Genomic DNA, 15,575 nt, shown 5'->3' on the forward strand with positions numbered 1-15,575 from the left:
CTGATGAGGAGGAGATTTCAGTAGCCACGTTTCCACTCTCGGGCCAAAGAAGGGCATGGTAGTGTGTACCAGGGCCAGTCGCGTTTCCACTTTCACTTCTGGTGCTTGATTGGGCCTTGTTGGGGCTTCCTCTGGGCCAACGGCCAGGGTTTTTTGGCCGGCCGAATACCTTGGTCCCAAGCAGAGGTGGACAAAGTACACAACTCCATTACTTGAGTAAAAGTAAAAGTACTACTAGTCAAATCTTACTCCATTACAAGGGAAAGTTGTAAAGATAGATTTTTACTTAAGTAAAAGTAAAAGTAAACACATTATTTTATTATTGTTGCATTGTTGTATGAATGCAAGCTGTTCCATCATGGGGGTTTAAGCCATTCATGCTCCATCTGACATGCTAACATATCTTGAACTCATTTATTTACTTGCTTAAAAGTTACAAAGCTTTTATCAAAGTCAAAATCATACTAGAAAAGAAAGGTTTCTATATTGTGTTTCTTTGACAGGATTATGTAAAACACATTTCTGAAAGGACTTCAGTTTACATTATTAGCCCAACTACGTTTTTGCATGCTAACTAACATAATTGTCGAACGTTACCTATGCGTTAGCGTTGTATCCACAAGGCTATGGCAACTTGGCGGGTAAATCTATAAAAATCATTTGACCAATCATACTTCATACCAGTGTTCATTTTGACAGCAAATTGTGATTTAGTTTTAGTCATAGCCTTTTGACTATAACATTTTAGGCATCTGAATTGTTTTAGTTTTAGTCTAGTTTTAATTAACTTTAATACAATTTTAGTAGATTCAACAGACTAAAATCCAGTACTTGTGGTCTGGCGTCTGAGAGGCAGCTTTCTGTGTGCACTCTTTCAGACTTATCCTTGTCTGCTCTTCTGAATTTTAACTTTTAAGTATGACTATGGTTTCTCGCACTGAGTCTGGGAACTGCTATTTTGCCATCAATTGATTAGTGTTCAAACAATACTTGGAAATCATTGAACTTCATGTGATCCTACAAGAGTGATTACTGATAGGCTGTCTGCAAAAAAACAAAAACAAAAACAATCACGTTTTAAAGAAGAAAACAAACCATCCACTGACTTTCAAAGCGGCTACGACTTTCTACTTCGAGGGCCTTGATAGAAATGTAATGGAGTAAAAAGTATGATATTTGTCTTTCAAATGTAGTGAAGTATAAGTCATAAGTTTCCAGAAAAAATACTACTCAAGGAAAGTACAGATACTCAAAAAGTGTACTTAAGTACAGTACTCAAGTAAATGTACTTAGTTACTGTCCACCTCTGGTCCCAAGCGGCCCAGCTCGGCCTTGAGGAGTGGTTACTAAGAAAGGCAGAGTTTATCTGAGTCTGGAGACGGTAGCACCGTCCACGAATGATTTCATATACCAACTAACATCAGCATTAAAGACTCGTTTTCTTTATAGTTTTTGTTGTGTTTTATGTTTGAATGTCTTTACCTTGCTTTCTTTGGTTTTATTCTATATATTCATTTAGTTTTGTTAAAATTGGGGTCTGACTCTGTTTTACTGTATTTTAGTTGTGTTTATCGCTTTATATTTTTCTTTAGTCTGATCCATTGTACAGCACTTTGGTCAGTCGTGTGGCTGTTTTAGTGCTATATAAATAAATGGAACTTGAACTTGATTAAAGACTTTTAAAATCATTTGAGCTCAAAACTAACTTTTAGACCGTAGCGAGTGTGTAAAATAAATTCTGTTTGTGATCCGATGTGGATTTTGATCACCGTAAAAGGCGAATTTATTAAAAAAAATATTTATATGCTATGCAAAAGACTGCGCGCTAACCAGTACCATAGTAAACATGATAAATACAACCGCTTGAAGAAATCAGACAATAAAATTTAGGCTATCACGATCGTGTATTATTGTATTTTTCAGTACATCTCGTCTCTTAATACCAAACGGTCTGATATCAATATTTAGCTCTGCATATAAAATAAAGCAACTCAAGGTTTTTCGGGAGCTTCCTCTGTTTCTCTGACTGAAAATACAACAGTATTGGAACTATCACTGGAGATAATGCTAAAGCTCCCCAGGTCGTAGTTTTGTTGGAATTTTTTTAGAAATGATCATTCTTTTTTCTAATGTATCACTTATTATTGTAAAAATATTATGCTTAGGTTTTAAATATTTAAGTAAATAACAAAAATGCCAACAAACAGCCGCTTTTATAATGTTTGTTTTGCGATATCTCTAGTTTACAGTGATTTCTTTCTGATTAGTTTTCTGATAAAACTTCCATTTGTTGGTGAAATTATGGGTTTGTGTGACGTTGTTCCAGAGGGGTGGGTGACAGGCGGGTTTGAGTGAAATGCTGCGGAGCTTCTGGCTTCTGACGGTGAAAACGCAGAGTGGCTTTAGGCTTGGTGCTACAGGTCCGAGGCTATTAGCCCAGCCCGGCCTATTAACCCTGGCTCGCACTGGCCCGACAGTGAAAAACCTGAGACACAGTGTGACCTACCATTCTTCCCCTGTGTAACTCATTTGCATACACCACACAGTTAGAAGTCTTTAAAGTGTCTTTAAAGGTCCCATGGCATTTCATTATATGAGGTTTTTCAACATTAATATGATTTCCCCTAGCCTGAATATTGTCCCCAAGTGGTTAGAAATTTTGATGGGTGTAAACCGAGTTCTGGCTGTCTTTCTCTGCCTTTGAGAAAATGACAGCCCAGTCGAGCTGATCTGGAATTTTTACCTCCCTTTCCTCCGCCCAGAGAATTTGGCACGCCCATGCGAGTGCCATATTTGTCCTCGAGAGATCATGGCTTGTGAACGAGTGAATGCTGGCAGTTTCTCAGTGTTTGGATGTACAAATGAAAACAGAAGTCTTTTCTCAGTTCCTTCTGATCTGTGATCAGTTATTTCTGATGTGTAACTAATTATTCAAGTTTACACAGAACTGTATTATTCGTGCACACGCTGCGGCTTCTCTCTCCCGATAGAACGGTGTTTTCGTGTTTTCTATCTTGTGAGTCAGTGTTTTTGTACGTCCTCGTCGCGTCTATCTGTTCTTAAATGTGCATACAGTCGTGAGTTTCTGCTCAACATCGGCAGAGTTACATCTTTAGAGATAAACCTCACGCACGCTGTAGCTCGGGCTGCACTGACCGGTCATCCTTCAACATCACCGACCCCCAGTACTGCATCTAGCCCACAGCGGAGGCGCCTTACGCGGTGTGAGATTAAGCAGAACGGGGGTAAGCGTGAGGGTATCCGGGCTAGCCAGCCTAGCCCCACAATAAACTGGATCACATTCGATTACTGCTGTTGTGTCTTTGTTTGCGCTGTGTACTCAATGTGCGTCACTGACGCTTTTCATATGATAGGAAAATATCTAAAAATAATGCTATAATCAACACTTACTCGTAACTCGTTCATCTTGACAGCTGTACTGGTACATTACATGTTACAAAGGTGGCAGAATAAGGAGGAAGACGGGCTCGGCGTGACTGGGACTCTTTATTGATTTATTTGAACCGGTTCTTTTTAGTGAACCGGTCGAACCAGTTCACCGAATCGGACTGAATCGTTCTAAACTGTTCGCGTCTCGAGTCAGCGCTGATCCATAATTTACTAAAGTTACTAACTTTCTGACATGAGTGACAGCCCCTCCGACTAGAAATAAACTAATAACCTGAAGTATATGCTAGTAACTACAACAGTTCACTGAACTGAGACCTTCTAAGAGAACTGATGAGAAGTGAACTCAGGTCCATCCGTCTCTCTGGCTGCAGCTCGTGCCTCGTAGACCTTGTTAAACCATGCCCCCTCCGCAACAAGATCTGATACTCATTTCAAATGCAAAGATGTCAGCCAATCACAACAGTGGGCGTTTTTACTTATGTCTCACAGCAGACACTCCCCTTGAAACAGGGCATTCAGCCACAGGGCAAACATCAATATAGAAAAAATACCTTTTATTTCTAAATTATGACATTTTATGATGTAAAAATCATACTAACAATATAAGTACACCTCAGGAAACATTATAAAATAATAGAAAAATGCCATGCCATGGGACCTTTAAAGTTTTACCAATGCACTTCTCACTTTCCAAACCACCACCTGAATACCTCTCGCAATATTCTAACAAATTGAGTCCAAACAAGATGGGAAAAGATTGAACTGTCATTTGTACATTAACAGCTGAATTTGTGTAAGATGTTGCATTATAAATAGCTGTCACTGAGAATACTTATTTCTCCGAATAAGTATGACATGGATGTGTGTAGTTTAGATCAGTTTTAAGGTTTCCAAACATAGTTGTGAATTGATGGATCACTGTGATGGATCACTGTGGTCTCTCTTTGTTTCATCCATTGCTGCTGCATCCAGAGGTCTTGAGGAATTATTATGGCAGTCACAGGTCAAAATCTTAGGAATTAGTCTCTATATGGGTGAAGGGCAGAAACAGCATGTGGAGTTGTGGACCAATGAAAAGTCCTGTCCTTCCCGGGCTTGGTACCAGAGGTCTTCTTCTTGCCCTCTAAGAGGTGTCTGGCTGTTGTCCTAGCACCTTTATCTGATAGCGTTTGACAGTTTGTTTGTGTTAGTCCACCAAGTTCCAATCAAAATGTAGAAAACTGTTACAAACAGAGGGTAACCTGCCATTAAACTGGGCAATTTGAATGTGCTGTTCACCACAATAGCTACAATAAACTTTATAACCTGTAAGTTGATGAAAGCGTAATGCGATGCAACATCTACCAGGATACCAGCATGAAAAAAAAGACACATTCAAGTGTCTGACCATATAAAGCCACAAAACCAACTTTGACAACAGCCACAATATCAACTCTAAAAGGTCTTTCTCACTTTATGCTCTTTCACACAGCTCAAGTATTCTGCCTGTTTTATATAGTCTCTTTTCAGGTGTAAATAGAGTTCCATCTTCTTTTGTAATTTAGTGGCTTCTTTCCAATAGGTAATGTAATGTTGTTTTTGTAGTTGTATAATTTGGTAGGGCCAGATTGTGCTGTGCTGGTGTGGGTGTAGCCACTGTGAGAGCTGTGAGAGAGCGCCCCGGTGACGGTTCTGCTCCTGACACCGCAGGGCTTCAGCCTGGTATGAGCTCGGGTCACTGCACTTCAGGTGCTGGTAGAATTTCATAGCTCTCTTTTGGATGCTTATTAATAAGGGGTATAGTCCTAATTCGGCTCTGTATGAGTTGTTTGGTGTCGCTCTGTTTACTTTTAGGATGCTTTTACAAATTTGGATATGCAGTATCAATTTCTTCTTTTTCCCATTTTGGAAAAACTTTTGTTTTTAGAGTTACCCATATCTCGCTGCCATATAGTGCAATTGGTTCAATTATTGCTTTTAGGATTTTTAGCCAGGTTTGAATTGAATTGTATTTTTAATCACGTAGAAGACCCTCATCGCTCTCTCTCTCTTGCTCTCTCTCATAGACTTCTTGGTGGGTTGAAAGCTTGCTGGTAGTTGGTTGATTGCTTCGCTCACAGGCGCCATCATAAAAAAAAGAAGACAGAAAATCAAGTCGTCAAATCAGCTCAGTTCAACTGATGGTTTGAACCAGGTGTGATATTAGGAATACCCTCCATGGCTCAAATATTCCTGCAATCTCCACCATAGTACATTCAGATTCATATTTAGCAGTCTGACAGAAAGAATCGTGGCTACCATTATAACAAAAACACACCCATTACATAATATAAAACATATTTTAATATATAAAATAGTTTAATATATACAATTTTAAAGGTTGTGCCTACAAAGTCTTTATGATTATGTAAAATATATGATGCATATTATATTTTATAGGCAATTGCTCCATGTTGTCTCTAAGCATTAGAGAGTATTTCCCTGCTAAATGTTCCAATGCTTCATTCACACATCATGGTTCATTTGCATTACAAAACATGAATAATATTTGTAGGTTTTACACAACAGCTGAGTACAATAGCACACAATAAAGCTTCCGTTGCATTCACAACAATAAAACCAGCAAGTGCGTTATATCACTGCGATGTCAAAGGAATACTAATTATATCTCTGTGGTATAAATGTCATATCAGCTCACAAATCCACAGCCAATCTTATTATCCACCCAAAATCATGAGATTAGGGCAGATTTTTGATATGAAGTCCCTGGTGGAACTGACCCCTAAATCTGAGGTCTCCTTCAATGCAAAATATCAGGTTGTTCTCCAAGTCGATAGGATTTAAAAAAAATGAAGCAGGCATGAATTAGATCTAAAACATAAAGAAACATCTGAGAATATGAAGACATTGAATAGGGGCATTGGTACATTGGCTTCCCTGCCAAAAGCTTTACATATCTACAGTACCTACGATAGTCATTCATAGACACAGCTAGATGAAAGTTTGGGTTAAATTAATAAATAAATGTGTTGAAAACCTAGAAAAAAATGCACATAGTTATAGAGTTAAGTCTGTTTCTTTTTCACAGTCATTTTCAATAGGAGCAGTGGGCCTGTTTGAACTGACATGCTGCTAAAGTGCATGAGGAGAGTTAAGAGGATTACTTTTGCAATTTTAGATTCAATGCATTACTCATAATCCTGGGGTTGACAGTGGCCAAATTGTCAGGGTCGAAGGGGGACCTCTGTGTGTGTGCCTGAAAGAGAGCGAGAGAGAGAGTGAGAAAGAGAGACGTGGTTTAAAAGGATGGTTAACCAAACATTTTAATTTTTAAAGAAGTTTTCCAATTACAGTGAATGGCAACTGAGGCTCCAAAAAGGATGCAAAAACAAAATAAAAGTGAACTATATGACTTGTGCACTATATATCAAGGCTTCTGAAGTCAGTACAATAGCTTTGCTTGGTGGACACACTGATATTTGAGTTGTTTTCTACTGATAATCTGTGGTTGAACTTGAGATTCAGATCAGTCTGATTTGTGAATGAATCATTCAGAAAGCTTTTGTGAAACAAAAAATATTTAAAATAACAATTCTTTCCTAAAATGGACATCACTACTTTTCTCATGAACACTCCAAGAAGAGCAAGAGCAGTTGTCAGTTTTTCAGTGAATAACCATCCGTAACCATTTTATGGTGCTTTCGGGTCCTATTTGAAGCTTCATTTATTGTAATTGGCTGGAAAAAAATAACCAGGGTTATGTATAATGTGTATACATGTATAATGTCTAGGTGTTTTCGCAGAGTGCCCTTCGAGATCAGAATTATTGATGATGACAGTAATGATGACAGTAATTGCTGTCATCAAGAAACACTATTACAACACTGATGTGTTGCTGGGGCCTTTGTTATTGACCATTAATACCTTCCACAAGAGTAAACAGAATCAAGTGTCCACCATTAGTTTTAATAATTGTCTCTACTTGGCTTTGAATTCCTTCCCAGGACATTTCAAAAACATTTCCCTGAACACCCACAGTGAGTTCTCACAAATGACCCAAAGATTGTTTTCAGTCCTAATCATATTCACAATGAAGTTGGCACTTATGAGACACGCAGGTGAGCCACCACCATGTGGATTTAATTAAATTACCGAATCAATGAATCAATCAGCCATCGCCATCTGTTTAAGGACAGATGGTGCTATAAATCAGAGATTGGTGGGAGTGCAGATGCTATGATGGATCTCAAGATTTAGGTATTTGCAAGACAATATATTTAAGTGACTGTGTGACTGTAGGTATGCGGAAAAGCACAAAATAGAGTTACAAAACCTTTTTGGCCCCGTACCAAATTGCACCTGCATCACTCCTCTGGGTCTGCCACATGGCCTGCTGGGTAATAGTCCGCCATGAAGTCCACACCTCAGCGGGCTCTGCAAAAGTGCACGTCGAGGGCCAGTGACCACTCTTCTCAGGCCTAAAATGACAAATGGTTTCACTGACGTGCACAAAACCACTGATACCAAACCAGAAATGTTTGCCTTTTGAATCCACTGTATATTATTTAGCATTATAGTTAATATTTTAAAATGTTACATTAATACGCAACAGTGGTATTATATTTTATTAATAGTTTGAATTAGCTTTTATTTTTATATTTTCAGTTGTAATTTTAGAAATAATTTTAGTAAAAGGGGTCTGATAATGCCCCAAGATGTAAAATAAGTCTCTTGATGTTCCCACGGTATGTATCTGAAGTTGTAGCTCAAAATACCTCACTGATCATTTTTTTATAGTGTCTTAAAACGGTCACTTTTTGAGGGTGAGCAAAAACTTGTCGTATTTGTGTGTGTGTCCCTTTAAATGCAAATGAGCTGCTGCTCCCAGCCCCCTTTTAAGAAGAGGGCAGAGCTTCAAGAGCTCATGTTAGCAGGTCCGATTACCTCATGCAGACATGCAATGAAAAGGTCAGAAACTGTTCAGCCTTTTATGTTCAAACCGAGTCAGACAATGATGGAAATACTTGAGAATCTTCAAGTCATTGATTAGCATATTCTGTTATGATAATCTATAAATCGCTCGTGGGAACTGTTGTAAGATGCCTACACAGCCAGAGAATATATGCTGCATGAACATAGAATATGTATAGTTTAGTTTAATCACGGTTATAACTTATGTTGTCATCTTGCTTTTATGACATGCTATTGCATTTGTGTTCCGTCCTTCGAATGAGACGTTAAACTGAGGTCCTGACTCTCTGTAGTCATTAAAAATCCCAGGATGTCCTTCGGAAAAAGAGTAGGGGTGTAACACGGGCATCCTGGCCAAATTTGCCCATTGGCCTCTTTCCATCATGGCCTCCTAATCATCCCCATATACTGATTGGCTTCATCACTCTGTCTCCTCTCCACCAATAAGCTGGTGTGCGGTGGGCATATTGGCGCAATATGGCTGCCGTATTCCCCCCTTCTATGTAAAACACTTTCAGCACTCAGAAAAGCGGATTATTATTATTACTGTATTGCAATAAATATGAAAAGATGGATGCGACAGTGTGAGCAGACTCCTAAATGTGCTCTACTACAACAACTCTTCCTCTTTTCAACATGGCCTCATCCCCTTTTTTGCGTGTTCCCGGGGGCAGGGTTTATGCACATTTTTGGGTTAGTGATGGCACTAACCCGTGAATAAGCTTGTTGTAGTCCCTACCAGCCGTTTGTTGTAGTTCTTAAAAAGCCATTTCTGTAAAAGAAAATATCTCCCTTTGCTTTGAACTTTGAGTGTCGTAACTTTGCAGATGTTGTTTATGCTCAAACAGCAACATTACACTAACTAAAGTTAAAAAAGTGAAATCATAATCAACCACCCCTTTTTATTTTTTGTAATTTTGTTGTACTTTAAAAATGTTACTATTTTTATTTTTTTGTTTTATTTATTTATTCCAAACAGACGAAATTTGGTCCGACGAAAAGGTCCGGATCAAACTGAACAAAGGTTCGGTTCGTTTCTAGTGTGAAAGCATTTTCTGTATGGTTCAGACTTTCAGACCATTTACAGGAAGTTCCTGTTTATGTTTAAATATTATAATGTTATTTTTAAATTCAATCTAGGCTACATTGATTATGAAAAGTGAAAAGATGCGCAATATGTCAGAAGACAGAAGGTCAGAAATGATTTTGAACTAAATTTTTTATGATTTTGCTTAGAAAGCCTTTCTTTAATGTGAATTTCGTTTTGTATAAATTGTATCTTAATTTTAATCAATGTTTAATCAGATAATTGCCTGGATTTAATAAATAAGAAGGAAATAGTCTATAGCAGACAATAATCGCGGGAACGATCACATGCTTTAGGCTACACATGAACTGGAGCGCGTCTCAAATAAACCGAAACTCAGTAGCTACTTGTCTCACAAACATGAGAAATATATAAAGCTTGAAATGTCCACTTTTAAACGTAACGAATAAAAAATAGTCAAGCAATGCGCACTGTTCAATAGTGGCAATGATATGCGTCCGTTCATTCATTCTTGTCAAAGACGCTGACGTCAGACGCACGTCCGTTTACAAACCAATCAATGTCCAGATGCAGCCCACATAGATGATGACGAGTGGACGCAAGTGCGTCATGTAAAGTTCTTTAGTGCGCTCACATAATTGCAATGTGAAACCAAACCAAAACTAACCGAATGTATAAAATGTATCAAAACATGAACTTCGGTTCGGACCTTAGTGCGAACTTTCAGGTGTGAAAACGTTTCCATCTAATATTTATATTTCATTTAATTTTAATTTTAATTTACAGAAATATTTTGAATAGGTATAGTTTTAGATTTAGTTAATAATAATAAAACATTACAATACATTTTTTTGACTTTTAAACTGAAAACAATCAATACTATGACTAAGTAGCTTCCTCTCAGACTGAAGCAGGCTGAAGTATGTTAAACCCTGGTTGGGAATCCGAATCTCTGCCATAATATACTGCATATTCTGCAGCCTGGCTGAAAGTACCCACCATATTAGCTCCAAAAATTGACAGGATACCAGGCTCATTATTTTTAGATGCTGATTGAATCGTTAGAAGGGGCAGTTCAATGACTCAAGGAGGATGAGTGTTATCACTGTCGAGTCCGATAAACTTACGGAGTGAAAATCAGACACTGCTGCTGCCTGACAGATGACAAGGTGTCCATTTGCATTCTTCCCTGTTACTGAGCCTCCCAGACATTGCAATGACTAATAGTAAATGATGGACCACAGCTGAGTGAAATGAATATGATACAGAATGAAATAGTCTTACATGCTGAAACATTTATTTTACTTCGTATTGTAATGTTGTATGCTACAAGTTGTGTGAACGTGGAATTTTTATGCTCACAACATTATTAGCACTTGGTGATCTGAGATTACTAGAGATCTTAAACAGAGTTATGGTGTTGAGCTTTAATTTAAACCATAATTAGTGGTGCTTTGCTATTAGTATTGCTCATATGTGAGCAATCCTTAATAAATCCTTAATCCCTAATCCTTAATAATAAACTACGGACATGAATGGTATTTCAAATAGTGCAGTTTATCGAGGAACAACAATGTGTGCTATGACTTTTCTAAACAAGACTGTTCATTTTTATTGTGTTTATTTCCCCCTGTGCATTTATTATAAATATTGTTTACAGTATAAATTGTGTAAATGTCAACATCATATACATCTAAAGCATGAGGTCTTTCAAAGAAAACATGAGCTTACTGATGTGATCCAATTGGTCTGCCATTTTATTCCAACTGTAACTCCTGGTCGTAGACTTCAGTATTTATTTATTGTATACGCAGGGTTATGTTTCTACTTTTTCCTTTTAAAGTTTAATGGTGCAGCTTTCAAATATTTAGTAGTAAGTAAGCTGTAACCTAGTGGCTATTTATGCTAAGTTAAGGAACTTGTACAAAAGTAGTGCTACCGCACCCTGAATATCACTTAGAGGAGTACATCTTTTTTAAATTGGGCTTGCAAGCAACCAGTGGCAACCACCCATAACACCTTAGAAACCACCTAGCAATGCCCCAGAACCACCCAGGACACCATAGCAATGCATCAAAACCACTTAGAATACCTTCGCAGCGCTATAGCATCGCTCTGGAAACCACTCACCCAAGCACTGTCAGTGAGTTTTGCACAACCATAGTTGAAATGGAAAGCAAATTGGCAAACGGTCCACCAACTGGTAAAGCAGAATCTTTTTTACCACACACATCATCCATTAGCTTATTCTGTACATGAACAACTTATTCTCATCCAAATTGCCAAAAAGCGACAACAATGAATACTCACAATGCATCACACTTCCACACACATCTTTGATTGCTGATGTGTTTACACCATCTTGTTCCTCTCAATTCAGGTGTCATGTTCTCCTGTGTGTCTGTATTGTAAGTGTTGAGTTGTATTTCATATCTGATGACTCAAAGGCCCTGTTCGTCTCGCTGGCAGTGCTTTAGCCCCCATCTCCCATGTACTGGCAGCCTCATTAAAGAGATGAAGCCTTAGTGTAATGAGAGAGCATGAATGCAGGTCGCTCTGTGTCAGCTGTGACTTCCACCGCTAAACAAAACACAGACGCACACAAAAAAAAAAACAAGCTTTGACTGCCAGGATGTTGTGCGCTGAAGAAAAGACAAAACTAGGCCATCTGTGCTTGAGCTGCAATCACTGCCATTTTATTAACTGTAAACACACTTGCATTCTTTTTCCTCTCTCTCTCTCTCTCTCTCTCTCTCTCTCTCTCTCTCTCTCTCTCTCTCGCAGGAGTTATGGTCAGTAAGGAGGCAGGCCGCTGCACTCTGTCAAGCTCAGAGTCTGACTCAGAGTCCGGCGGGCCTTCGCTGGAACGGAGCGGAGCAGACGCGGTAGGCAAGCGAAACAAAGCCCTTCAGGTGCGCTTTAAAGACATCTGTGAAGCGCAGAATGAGGCCGCCCACCAAGGTGCCAGGGACCGCTCTGTTTCCTGCAAGGTCATCCACCGGAGGTACATGACAATGCCGGCACGCCGTTCCATCCCGAATGTCACCAAGAGCACAGGTGTGCAAACCTCACCCGACTTGAAAAAACGCTACCAGACATTCCCCTTCGAGCGCAAGAAGGGAAACGTCATCAAACACACCGCTCTGGTGGAGAACTACCCGGATCAAAACAACGGCTTTCTGAGTGACGTGAAGGGCGGGGAGCGAGCGGCAAGGTGCGACGGGCGGGTGCAGCAGACCCGAGTGTTGCTCCACACTACTCCACAGTGCAGCGATGCAAAGGACTTATGTGCCGGGCCAGACTGCTCAGATGGAAAACTCTGCCCTGATCCATCAGATACGGTTTTGGATCAGTCGGATTCAAGGAGGGACACCAACATCCCAGGGAGTGGGGCCAAGCACAAAGGATTACAGAGTGAGAGCGAGGCAGGGGCAGGGGCAGGCCAGCAGCCCAACTGTGCCTCCTCGACTACGCTGACTCAACCTCTGCAGGTCAGGGGTGACTGTTCAAAGATTTCCGGCCCTATTGCGTGGACGTCTTTGACACAAGTGGAATGCCTGGAGAGTCCCTCAGGGAGCTGCAAACGCAAAAAAGACACAGCGCAGCTGAACGGATTGCAGGCGCAGTCTCAGGCTTTTCCTCATTCGGCGAGCTGTGCTTCCCATGCCCACATACAGACCCACTGTCACAGCAGCCAAAAGTCGGGCACCGCAGAGACCAGGCAGGGCACACGGGGGCAGATGATTGCTGTCCCTGGGGCCGATGGGAATGTGAAAGCCAGGCTTCAAGCCATGGAGGCTCTGATCAGCTCCAGTCAAGAAACTATCAAAGTGCTACTGGGGGTCATTCAGGAACTGGAAAGAGGAGAAGCACAGCGAGAGGGGTGAGTCAGAGTCTTTATGTATCACATTTACTATTCATCAACTGTATTTGCCAAAAGGTTTTCTCAATGTTAGAAAGTAAAGGCAGCATCACACGTGTTTCCAATGCACATCTGTGACACGGTCTCAAAAGTGTAACCTTAACGATAAACTTTTTAAAAATATATAAAAAAAATTATTGTATGCTAGTATTTCCTCTAAAATAAAAACTAAAATCAAAATAAAATAGGGCTGTCAAAAGATTAATCGTGATTAATCTCATCCAAAATAAAAGTTTGTGTTTACACAATATATGTGTGTGTACTGTGTATAATTATTATTTATATATAAAAACACACACAAGCATGTATATATTTAAGAAAAATGTATTATATTTATATGTAAAATATTTATATTTATATATAATATAAATTATATAAATGTATATACAGTATATACATGCAAATACAGTATTTCTTAAATATATACATGAATGTGTTTGTATTTATATATACATAATAATTATACAGAGTACACACAAATATATTATGTAAACACAAACTTTTATTTTGGATGTGATTAATCGCGATTAATCTTTTGACAGCCCTAAAATAAAATCTATATACTAAAATCAGTCCGTTTAAAAGCTTTAAGTGATTTTTGTCATCAAAACATGGTATAATATATCTAAAATGGATATTCATTTAGCAATGAATATCACATTTGAGCAAAGGTAATTTTAATGTTAAAAAGGGGACATAAAATTTACAATATCAACTGATGTACATCCAATATCAATAAATAAATAAAAATCTCTAATATTGGCCAGCAACCAACTTGACAACTCAAGTAAAACGTTTTTGGTTAAGATTTTTTTCAGTTGCAATTAAATACAATTATTGACAGATCTTCTTCTTTGTTGTGACGTACATCCTAATGAAATGGATTGAAATGGATCGAACAATTTGATTTGATTCATCAGTAATGTTTGGATGGTGGCCAAACTGAATGCAACCTTGCTGTCAATTTGTTAGAAAGGGGTGGCGTTTAAGCATGGATAAACCTTTCACAGTAAGAGATCAATAGCATGCATTTGGAAAATAGTGTGAATTTTTATTTTATGCTGACTTAAATGGAAGACTTCCTATTCAAATTAAGTTCTTAAATGATACAATACAATCCTAACATACAGTATCTGCTGTAACACACTCAGGCTCACTTGTCTACTAGACTTTCATGTTAAGAGTATTTGTATGTAAATGTAATTCCTATTCATTTTTTCAAATTATTATATTTGATGGTAATCTACAGGGCTCCAACCATAGATGTGGTCCATATAATGCGTTGTAAATAATCTGCAATATTCCTTTTAGCCTTGTGTTAAAATTATGTGTTTTTGACACTTCTGCATTGTGAGCATTTATGTGTTTGAATAGTTTTAAATGCAATCGTTTTGGAAATGATCAAAAAATTTAGTAATTTATAATAGAGACACAAGGTATCCAGGGGGGACCCAATCAGAGTTTTTGTCCTTATCCAAATCATATTTGTATGTAAATGTAATTCCTATTCATTTTTTCCAAATTATTATTTTTGATGGTAATCAACTGGGCTCCATAGATGTGGTCCATATAATACGTTGTAAATAATCTGCAATATTACTTTTAGCCTGGTGTTAAAATTGTGTTTTTGACACTTCTGCATTCTGAGCATTTATGCGTTTGAATAGTTTTAAATGCAATTGTTTTGGATATTGTCAAAAAATTGGGTAAATTATAATAGCTACACAAGGTATCCAGAGGGGATCCAATCAGTGTTTTTGTCCTTATCCAAATCATTAAATAAACCTTGACAAGTGAATTAAACTGTAACAAGCTTTCCTGAATGAACATGTTGAACATCCGTACGAACACTGACATTTGCTCTGGATTAATTAATCATAATAATATCATATAATTGATGTATTGTTTCAGTTCATTGTAGTGTTGCTAGAGTTCACAGTAGCACATGAGTGTGTTGGAGAAATGTTAGAAACAGTTCTGTTTCCTTACACTAATGTTATCATTTGTAATTGCTTTCAAATTACGCTTTTCAGTTGATTGTGAATTATTTGCCTCCATTGTGATTTGCAGTTTTTAATCACACTAATGCAATACTTAACACTTTCTTTAAAGGAAAATGCAATGTCACAATTCATTCCAACCAGCTTAAAGGGATAGTTCACCCAAAAATGAAAATTCTGTCATCATTTACTCACCCTCAAGTTGTTCCAAACCTGTATACATTTCTTTTTTCTGCTGAACACA

At 38.3% G+C, this 15,575-nt stretch overlaps 1 protein-coding gene across 1 annotated transcript in view; it reads left to right on the forward strand.

Annotated features, from left to right (window-relative positions):
* The window catches only part of insyn2ab (inhibitory synaptic factor 2Ab), a 70,266-nt gene that overhangs the window by 11,778 nt on the left and 42,913 nt on the right, over positions 1-15,575 (forward strand). The window contains exon 2 of the mRNA XM_079833139.1: positions 12,194-13,292. Within this exon, the coding sequence (XP_079689265.1) occupies positions 12,199-13,292 (1,094 nt within the window). The 5' untranslated portion in view covers positions 12,194-12,198. The remainder of the gene's footprint in view (positions 1-12,193; positions 13,293-15,575) is intronic.

This window comes from Gobio gobio, assembly GCF_949357685.1.
Source record: "Gobio gobio genome assembly, chromosome: 13".
Classification (NCBI taxonomy): Eukaryota; Metazoa; Chordata; class Actinopteri; order Cypriniformes; family Gobionidae; genus Gobio; species Gobio gobio.